A 10,879-nucleotide genomic window follows, 5' to 3' on the forward strand; every position below is an offset into this window, starting at 1 on the left:
CTTCCAGAGAGCGGGACCCGGCCAAACCCGCTGCGCCACCACACCCTCTTATATGAATGACCAAAGTGTTTAATTTTCCACTGCTTGAAAGATCATCGTTTGATCTGCATGAAAATCCATAGGAATTCTGGAATGTCTGAATGTTGCGGAAGTGGCGCGACAGGTGTGTAGCGCTAAACACTGACTGTTACACAAGGCTGAGTGTGAGTGTGGCATTAGAGCAGGAAACCTGTGACAGTGTTAATAGGCTGATGTGTCACACAGCAGAAATATGCAACATTTTGCCTCTCCCACAATCCGAGAAGAATGGGATGTTCAAAGAACATGTGGTAAGACTGGATCATCTCACTTACTATAAGTTTAGCTATGTAAATGATAGCCACAGCCTCTGTCACCTTCAGCACCAGGTATTTTTTGGTCACCAAGTTGAAATCCAGCTCGTTCCACCAGTTGAACCATCTGACACTGACGCATTTCCCACCAGCTGGTCGCCATCCCAGCCTAAGGGACACGGTTCACTGGAATGCAAAGCAGAACCAGCGCTAATATATTAATTGCTGGTTCTCCTGTGCATTCCAGTTGACCACACCAAATAAATTGCACTAAACAGTGTTTGTCCGAAAAAAACTAGACATAAGATCGGTATTGCTGGTAATAGGAGAAAGGCATGGCGTTATTCGCAACTGCTACTGGTAACATTTACTGCAGTAAATTCAAGGCATGGTGTGGTGTGTGGGGATCAGATGTGCTTGAATCATGACTGCCTTTTTATTGCACACAAGACAGTGTAAAATAACAGTGATTTAACAAGAGGGATGATCACTGTATGGCTTAACTACACATATTAACTGTACCATCCTTCAGTGTAGTAGAGGTACAGTATATTGAGAGTAAACTTTTATTGTCCTTTGCATGAAAAGGAAGAGTGTAGATGGAATGGAAGAACACCGCTGAAGAGATTTAACAGCAGCCAACAGTTTACTTCAGTACACCAGTGTAAAATACCTATGCAATCTGTGCATAAATTGAATGTACACCATGAAATACTTTTAAAATGAAACTGCTTACTTAAAACTCAGTTTTAAAGACAGTTAACTTCTTAGAAGGGGGTTGTTTTCACGTAAGTATTTTTTTCACTGCACTTTACTGAGAGAAGGACAAAGAAACCGCTTGGGAATATTGAAGAAGAAAAACCAAAACACAGATTTCTGAAGTGAAAATAAATCAGTTTACATAAAGAGACCACACAACTGAAACTATAAATCGAATACCATAAACTACAGAATTATTAGAGTCAGGAACAGCACCCCTGCAAGTTACTGGAAAAGAGTTAAACCACTATTTTGTTGGCATAATTCATTCGATTATCACTGAATTTGTGTTTCAATCCTGTACCGCTCTCTGCGTCACTCCGGTGAGAAGAGCACTCTATGTAAAAATATGGATTGAATTGAACCAAACTGAATATCGAGCAAAGTGATACATGCTGTGAAGGTGTCCTACACCAAAATCCAGGGGAACAGCAGTACAGGAGTTACACAGTGGTATGCCCCCCCCCCCTCAAAAAAAATGACCCAAGAGCTCAGTCCAGTCCATTGGCTGATCTCTGGTCCATAGCATCGTAACCTATGTAATCGTTTTCCTGGGAGGTACTACTGAAGTCCATACTTGCAAGTTCTTGTCCTGAACCCTTTGGCTCATCTGATCATGCAAAGTATCACAAACAATTTAAATACATGGTGTTGCTACAAATGTACTGAATGAGAAGAATATATATGGATGTTTTATTGGTTTTGTGCCTGGGACAGGTCTTTGTAATGATGAATTCGGAGAAGCGTCAGCATGCCTTTCCTCTGCAGGATACGTCTTCACGTGCATCCTAGAACGTCTCAACTCTTAAGCTTTCAGTTGTGGAAATTCCAGACACAGAGACACTTCCAAAGGAGCATCATCTTTCACATTTGTCTCTAGATATCCTGGTGATTAGTGGTGCTCAAAGTGAACCAGTTTCTCTTTCACCTTCCATATTGGTTACCTCTCACTGCAACCATTCCGACTGGACAAAAAGTGTCCTTGTGGATCAAGACTAGATGCTCCATCCTATGTGGCTGTGGGTGCACGATGGTGGGACTGTTGAGGTCAAGGCCTTGTGCCTGTATTCAAGTAGTGGAACCCTTTTCTGTTGAGTTCTTGAGTTGTTCATTTTCATTTATTCATTTAGCAGATGCTTTCTCCAAAGCAACATACATCTCAGAGAACAATACAGAGTGCATTACATCAACCAACCCTATTTTGCGATGGTGGCCACTAACGATATTTCTTCAACTCTAGGATAAATATGTGCAACTTAATTTCAGGTAAAGCTGTAGAAAAGAGTTATCAAAGAAACTTTTGAAATGTTGAATTGAGCATCTGGAACGGACAGTAAGCAGGGTTTTGAAGTTTTTGGAGCACTGCAAGATGGGTGTAGAGTGTGAAGGAAGGCACTTTGGAAACGAGAAGGTCCCCAACCCTAAGGTATCTTCAGATGCAGAATGACAGGTACAACCATCAAACTCTTCAATTAACCCTTGAAGAAACTGGGTTGCAGAAGGAAAGGTTTGGGTCAAGATGTTATCATGGAAGAGAGAACAAAGGGATTTGTTCAGATTCTTTAATTCAGAAGTCCGAGTGTACGTAGAGCCTGTTCACGGGATTTGTCTGTATTTTCACGCCCTGAGAACTGCACCGAGACCCCCTGAAGACGGAATGATGACTTGGGAGTGACTCTTGGGTCTGAAGACACTGGAGTCTCTTGGGGCCTAGAGTTTAGTTTGCTTGACAGTCCTGCGGAGGTTGCATTAGGCACAGTGGACTTTTGTCTGGGAATCATCACAGTATCTGGGTTACTGGCTGCAACTTTAGTCTCGGTCTTAGCTGTGGATGCCACTGAAGAACCGATGGCTTTGGATTTACCCCCGTAGCTGTTGCTTAAGGCCTCGGTGGCATTTGATGGATAGGCCACTGTGTTGGGGATGCCATAGTGCTCATCGGAGTAGTGGGTAGTTACTTCTCTCTTTACGGATGGGGCTGGAATCATGACTTTGGATTTGCCACCATAGCTGTTTCCCAAAACCTCAGTCTCCAAGATACTGGAAGTGGAATTAGGAGACACTGTTGTGGGCATGTTGTCAGAGTTACTGAGGTGGTGACTGCCAGGATCATACTTTATAGAAGATGCTGGAATCATGACTTTGGATTTGCCGCCATAGCTGTTTCCCAAAACCTCAGTCTTCAAGATACTGGAAGTGGAATTAGGAGACACTGTTGTGGGCATGTTGTCAGAGTTACTGAGGTGGTGACTGCCAGGATCATACTTTATAGAAGATGCTGGAATCATGACTTTGGATTTGCCGCCATAGCTGTTTCCCAAAACCTCAGTCTTCAGGACACTGGAAGTGAAATCAGGAGACACTGTCGTGGGCATGTTGTCAGAGTCACTGAGGTGATGATTGTCAGGATCATATTTTATGGAAGATGCTGGAGTCATGACTTTGGATTTGCCTCCATAGCTGCTGGTGGAAATCTCGGTCTTTGTAAAACCAGAATCTGATGGAAGGGAGACTGTGGCAGGTCTGCTGTCAAAGTTAGTGAGATGGTCAACGTCGGTGTTGCGCTTTACGGAAGATGATGTAGACAAGACTCTGGTTTTCCTTCCGTAGCTGTTGAAGTCAGTGCTGGACGTGTCCGTCTTGCTAGTAGAAACTATTGAAGAAGGAACTGGTTCTGGACTGCTGTCAGCGTAACCAATGTTGTTTACAGAAATTCCGGGTTGGTTTGTGCTCACCACAGCATTGGACCATTTGCCTGAGGGTGGGCGGTCCGCAGTAAGGCCTAGCTTGGACAAAGCCTCCATTCTGGACTTTTCTGGGTCTGGGTCCCGACATGAGGAACTCCAACTTGGGATGCTCCTCACGTGTGATTCTTCCAGGTTGTGTTGCCCTGTCAAGTGTGTTAACACCTGTGCCTTGAGCTCCTGGACAGATGGTGCAGTGATGCCTTTGTTCACATCTTTCCTAGCTCTGACGATGTTGATATTACTAGGGTAACGGTTGGGCTTGACTGCAGTGGGTGGGCCCTGTTTGACAGGATGATCAGGGGTGGTGTGGTCCAGGCTGTGATGCCGGTCAGGGAGCACAGTAGAGGGAACAGTGCCACCACCCACCTTCTGGTGCTCTGCTATTTTATGGGCAATGATGACCGGGGTGGGGACCAAACCAGCAGGATGGTACAGTGGGTGGCTCGTGGAGCTCATGTTCTCAGGAGGTGCAGAGGAGTTCAGGCTGCTAGGCAATTTAAAATCATGGTGGAAGTTCTCGGTTGGCCCATGTTGTGCCCACATTCCAAAATGTGCTTCTGGAGGCAAAACCATAGCCTGAAAGTCTTGAAGAACAAACGTAAGAAATATTAGCAAATACCGAGGTACATATTAAATACAAACACCAATAGCGAATGTTTCTTAGACTCCATAGCGCCAACAGGCATCTAGACAGACCTTCCATACCTGGTGGACTAGGATTGTACAGGACATCTCTTCTTGGATTGGGCTGGTTTTGAACCAGGTCGATGATATCCTGCTCCTTGGGACTAAGTGAGCGCTGGCCCACTGTCGGGATGTTTCCAGAAGATCGCTTTGAAACTGGGTCCTGCAGGTCATGATCCAGAGAATCGATGGTCTCTTCTAAGAACATGATGCACTCCCTTTCCTCTCGGCTGAGGAACTTAAGCGTTTCGCTCTCCTGGAATGAGAATTTCAACATATGACACATAAGCTAACAATGAATTGATCCTTTGTGGCGTTTGCACCCCCCCCCCCCCCCCCATTTTCAAATGGGTTTCCTCCCATAGTCCAAAGCTGTGGGTTCATGAGAACTGGTGTCTAAAATAACCATACTGTGTGAATCTGTGAATGAGTTGAGTGTGTTACATTGCTGTGCTGTATACATGTGTGAATTAGTGTAGGGAATCAGTGTGTGGAGCAAGGTGTCAACTAAATACTGGTTAATCATCACTGTCCACCTCTTTAGAGAAAAGTGTCTGCTGAAGGAATACATGTAAATGATGAACACATGGACAGACACACACAACAAACAGGTCAGGGATACATCTAAAATTGTTTATCAGGTATAATAAATTGTCACGCGGGGCCGAGAGAACCGGGACGGTAGGACCCAAGTGCGGGGTCATTCGTCTGGATTAAGGGGATAGGGCAAGTTCTCGGAGTCGGGGACAGGCGAACGGTCGGTCGATCGGCGGTTGGAGTCAGAGCGAATATCCATGGACGAGGTCAGGGGACGAAGCGAAAGGTCGGTCGGTCGGTGTTTGAACGAGGATCCGTGGACGTGGTCGGGAAACAAAACGAAGGGACGAAAACCGGAAGACGAGAACGAAGAACAAGTGTTGAGTGTGCGCTGGACGTCGCGAGGGAGGGCGGTTGTCTCTGACGAGATTCCGCAAAGGTATGGGAGCTGAGGAGGGTCTTTTAAAGGGTGAGCACTTACTCAGGTGCTGGACCAGAGTCAAGTGCTGTTGGTTGAGTTGTGGGTGTGGACGACACATAAATAGTAAAATTATTTTAAAATTTACACTGGGACTACAGGAGAAACATATATTTGTACACATCACTACATTATGGCAAAATCATCTCCATTAGGAGGGAAACACAGAAAACTTCAATGTTCTTCAGATGCCAATTAAGACGTTTTTGGGATATTTGTAACAGTACATTATAAAACAGCTACTCATCCTAAACTGCACTGTGTCTAATTCCTGCAGACCACAATCAAAGACCTTATGTTGTCAATAAACCAAAATAAATTAACAAATTAAAGTTCCTTTCATTCAAACATGTACTGTATTGTGAAACACAATCTCTTAGTTCAAACAGTAACAGGATGTCGTCAACATTTCTGAAATGGCACTTTGGGCGTTGAAAAGTCATGAGCGATAAAGCAGCACTGACAGCATTCCAAAGAGCTGCGTTTTACTGGCCGACATTCTGCGTATGGAATATACGCTGGTATTGATGGCATACAGCGCAGAGAGGAAACGGGATAGAAGGCTGATGTTAAAACTTTACATTTTAACATCGTAACATTTATGTTCACAATACACACACAAATTCATACAGATATTTAGTATATATTACTAATTTGCAACGCTGCCAAAAGAGCACTGGGTGGCACGGCGGCATAGCGAGTAGCGCTGCTGTCTCACAGCGCCTGGGTGGTGCAAGAGAACGTGGGTTTGATCCCTGCTCAGTCTGTGTGGAGTTTGCATGTTCTCCCCGTGTCTGTGTGGGTTTCCTCTGGGTGCTCTGGTTTCCTCCCACAGTCCAAATACATGCTGTTTAGGTTCACCCATAGTGTGTGAGTGAGAGAGGGTGTGTTCCACTGATGTATGGATGAGTGACCCAGTGTAAGTAGTGTATCTAGAAGTGCAAGTCACCGCGGTGAATAAGGTGTGTGGGCTGATAACACTACATAGAGTTCACTGGATGTCGCTTTGGAGAAAAGCGTCTGCTAAATAAATAAATGTAACATCACATTGAATGAGTTACTTTCCTTTCCCTCGGAGGTACACTGAAAGCTTCCGCAAAAATTATGCACTGCGATGGCACAAGACGGAGGAGTCATTCTGTCATTAGTCATTCTACTCAAAAAATATTTAATGAAAAAAGCATAGATTTTCCTGCAATCTCTGCAATATTACATTTCTGACAACAGAAGTTGAAATGTGTTGGTTTAATAACATTCCAATATTATACCGCTTGTAGTTTTTTCCAAGGTTTTTCCTTTTTTAACATAAGAACTAAAAATGCTACTGAAAAATTGCAGACTGAACTACTCCTTCAGGGTGGGTGAAACAGGATGGGAAAAGTGTAATAGAGTAAAAAGATAGTATTTAATAAATTATAGTAAATAGAGTATAATAAATGGAGAACCATTACAGGGTCTGACCACGTGCTTCTATTCATTCATAATATGCCAGTAATTAATGCATAATTATATGTTTCCTGGACAAATGCACAGACCACGCAGACACAATCAAGACAAGAGAGCAAAGCAAAGATCCCATTTGAGAGGAAAGGCTGCGCACCAGCCGCACCCCTTGGTCACAACATTCCGGAATCGCAGGGCACCGCAGGGCAACAGCTGCATCCACGACCCCACCTTGAGGTCACGTCCCGGCCAAAGGCACCACATCAACCGCTTTCCGTGACACAGCCCACGGGTTGCACCTCCTATAGAAACATCTACCCTGAAGGGGCTGCACAGCTACACAGATTTTTGCAGCTCAAGTCAGTAGTGTTTTCGGCGTAAAAGCAGCGTATTGTTGTTGCCTGTGTGATTGCGTGAGTGCCGGGATCATATGTAGCTGTTCGGTAGTGAAGGCCACACTGGACATCCAGTCGCAATGATTACGAACGTCGTTCTCGCGCAAAGGTCACCAAACACAGTATGGCACAGTCCTCAACATTTTGTGCCACAGAGCTGAGCTAAAAGGTGCAAAACGGTCAGGCTGCAGATACCTTGTAGGGATAAGCAAATTAAGCAATGGATAAATATGCAGCAGCTGGTGCCGTGGATAGAGCTGAATCCTTGCAGTAGAAGGACCTGGGTTCGGATCCCACCTCCTGCTTTGGTACCCTTGATCAAACTCTGTACTCTGAACTGATATAGTAAACTTTACCCAGCTGTATAAAGGGGTAAATCATAAGGGGTAAGTAGCTCAATGTTGCAAGATGCAACATTGAAAGAGGTTCATGTTCCGCCTTCCTTTAAGAACAGTTCTAGTCTAGTGCCAGCTTTTCTCTCTGTTAGACACACTAACCACGTTGGGCACTACATTGCACCTACATCGCACCAATATTACCCGGTTAATAATAAATAATCCTACACTTATTAACATTAATGACCCGGTGCCTTACGACCGAGCTTTAATCAGAAGGGACCCTTTCCATCACGTGTTTCCTTACAGCGATCCTGGCGCTTGTTTAAATCTCTTTGCATATTTTAGCTGCAACAAATTACGGCCTGGCCATATTTCATTTGCCGTGCTGTTTCTTTCCTGCTGGAGAACAGAACTGAAATTAACAGGGACCATAATTTGAGGCTGAGGCAAATGTGTATGTGAAAGACAACTCCCAGGAGACTTTTGTGACGAAGGAAAGGGAACCCAACCCAAGAAGAGGCGCAGACTCACGCCGGGCCGGTACTGGTGCTGAGGGGTTCCTTGAACCCCCCTTCCTTTCCCACTGACTCCGAAGCGGGGCTCTCTGGTGGACGGTGCGTCAAGGTCCATGGGCTGTGAACAGAAACCAGAGGAGCGCGGGGTTGCAGGCATCTCATGAAAGGTCCAGGTTGGTTCTCGCACCAGGGAACGAGTGCATCGTGTTTCTCCAAGCGTGTCTGCAGCAAGTTAAATAAAGCAACACAGAAAGACCCCCCCAAGGTGTTACTGCCAAAGATCTAGAAAGGAGACGCACTGATATAATACACATTGTACGTATACTGTATGTGCATATTATTATCATTATTAACTTGCCTAAGCCAAGCAAGAATGTAAGATAGTAAATTTTATGATTTTTTTTTTTTTTTTTTTTTAAAGATTTACCCATTTACACAACTGGGCAATTTTTACTTCATCAGCTGAAGGTAAGGGCCTCGACCAAAGCAGTGAAAACAGGAGAGGGATTCGAAACCTCATTTTAAAAAGCTAAAACTACCTGCTGGTCTGTACAGTAGAATTGCCAAAGTGCATATTAATAAACAGTAAGACAGATTTACTGCCCCTCGAAAAAAGTTCTGAAGTGCACTGAAATAATTAACAGAGAACTGTATTAACTTGTTGACTAGAACTTTCAAGGGATGTTGCTATGAGACAGCATCCAGAATTAACTTATTATACATAATAATTATTATTTTTATCAAAAGTTAAAATTATATATAGCAATATATATGTTGAGACAGTGTCCCCCATCTTCAGTCTCAGTACAGTCACACTGTCCAGGACAAATTCCATGTGAACTGATTTATGTTCATTAATGAGCTTTTACCACTAAAAGCCACTAGTCCGCCAAAGGGGACCCGCAGCGCAGGAATTTCCACCAAAAATCTTTCCAGCGAAATTTAAAAATGAAATAAAAATTATGAAGGGCTAAATACAAAACTTCATTCATATTATGTTCAGCGAAAAAACCGAGCGGAATTAATTCTGCCAAGTGACTAACACTGATTTCTTATACCTGTCCTGAACCGCAAAATAGTTTTTCCTTTAAAAAAAAAAAAAAAAAAAAAAAAAAAAAAAACCTCACAAAACACATGAAAATGGTACAAAAAAAAAAAAAAAACGTATGCTTTTTTAAAGTTCCCTTGACCAATATTTCTTCTTTATCATCATATAAGAAGTCAAACCACTTTAAAATGTATGTTAAAATCAAGTAAATTCAAATTAGTTAAATTACTTAATTTTAATTAAAATTAAATTAAAACAAGTATGTAAATTAAAAACATGACAAAGACACTTACCTGCTATATTTTTCCCTTCAACAGTACAAACACAGTCCTTTTCATAAAAGGGAAATATAGAAATGATCGAGAGGGTCCACAAGACACGATGCCGAGCTGTTTTGGCAAGAAGACGCGAATAAACGGCAGTTTGCGGAGCAAAACTCCGCCGAAACCGAACACACACCGAGTGTCCGCAAGTTGTAGTGCAGGAGCGTCGCCGCACGGTACATCGAGCAAGGTGTGCCTGTGACGCATGCGCAGACTCGCTGCCCTGTGGGGGGCGTAGAGGCGAGTGTTGCTTTGACATCATCGTTGAACCGTGCCCTTCAAAACCTGTTTTCCACCTACTTTCCTCATCCTACACGTAGGGTTCTTACAAACAGGATTTATTAGTACTTCGCAGGCTGTTTTTCAGCAGTAAAGAATGAAACTTAATAACTAAAGCAGTAATAAAAGGCAGGATGTCGAAATCATTTGTTCTTCTGCGCATTTTTGTGGTCTATAATCTGCGCTATCGGGTTTAGAAACCTCGCGAACAGTGTCACCTAGTGGCCGCACTGTGGTACTGCACCGACGCGCCCCTTCAGCAATGTGAAGACGTGCTTGCTGCGGCCTCCTGGAACTGAAGTGTCTGGAAAAAATATCCAGCGAATGCAGTAATTATTACTTATTATAAAATAAGGAAAATATCTAATAAGAAATATTGAAAATTACCAAATAACAGTCAGTAGAGAAGAACCGACAGCAATCATTGTGATACAATTACAGTACGTAATAGTAATATCACATTGTAAATATCATGTAAAGTGTTTAAGAACTGGCATTTTGTTTTGAATATTGTTTGGCTATCATGTGAATATGCCGATTAGCATCAGACAGGGGAAAATGTACCTTCGATCCAGATTAATGTTTTCTGCTGTTTCTTACTTGCCCCGCTGTTATCCATTTCCCATTTTGCCTACTTTTTATACATTGCCATTGATGGTAAGAGGAAGCAGGTAATGTACTGTAAAATGACAGTTCCTAAGTTAGTGGTTGCCAGTTCACATGTCAAGAGCTCTGCTGTGGTATCTTCAGTATTGCTCAGTAATATATCCAGATGTGTAAATGGACACCACTTCCAAATGAACTGCACTGAACTGGTTTCAACGAGCACAACAATAAAGAAAAATCTTAAAAAAGGTGTGACTTACAGTAAAGTGCTGCTACTGTGTGATTCAAACTCAACGCTCACTAATCCTCAAATCATTTATTGTTTTTATGATGACAGTCATTTGCTATAAATTTCACTCTCAGATTTGCAAACTTGAACAAATTCTGCACATCTG

At 43.1% G+C, this 10,879-nt stretch overlaps 1 protein-coding gene across 2 annotated transcripts; it reads right to left on the bottom strand.

The window, feature by feature from the left end:
* Positions 1–1,209: 1,209 nt before the first annotated feature.
* Positions 1,210–9,788, bottom strand: LOC108926681 (proline and serine-rich protein 2-like). 2 transcript variants are annotated; one of them, XM_018739543.2, is made up of 4 exons: positions 9,570–9,788; positions 8,245–8,346; positions 4,544–4,778; positions 1,210–4,422 (listed from the first exon to the last, which is right to left on the bottom strand). In XM_018739543.2, the coding sequence occupies exons 2-4, from the start codon at positions 8,341–8,343 to the stop codon at positions 2,654–2,656; spliced, it is 2,103 nt and encodes a 700-aa protein (XP_018595059.2). In that variant the 5' UTR covers positions 8,344–8,346; positions 9,570–9,788; the 3' UTR covers positions 1,210–2,653. The 2 variants fall into 2 exon arrangements, with proteins under 2 accessions (XP_018595059.2, XP_018595058.2); XM_018739542.2 differs by having other exon boundaries at positions 8,245–8,450.
* Between the last annotated feature and the right edge of the window lie 1,091 nt (positions 9,789–10,879).

The sequence above is a fragment of the Scleropages formosus genome, chromosome 5, assembly GCF_900964775.1.
Source record: "Scleropages formosus chromosome 5, fSclFor1.1, whole genome shotgun sequence".
Classification (NCBI taxonomy): Eukaryota; Metazoa; Chordata; class Actinopteri; order Osteoglossiformes; family Osteoglossidae; genus Scleropages; species Scleropages formosus.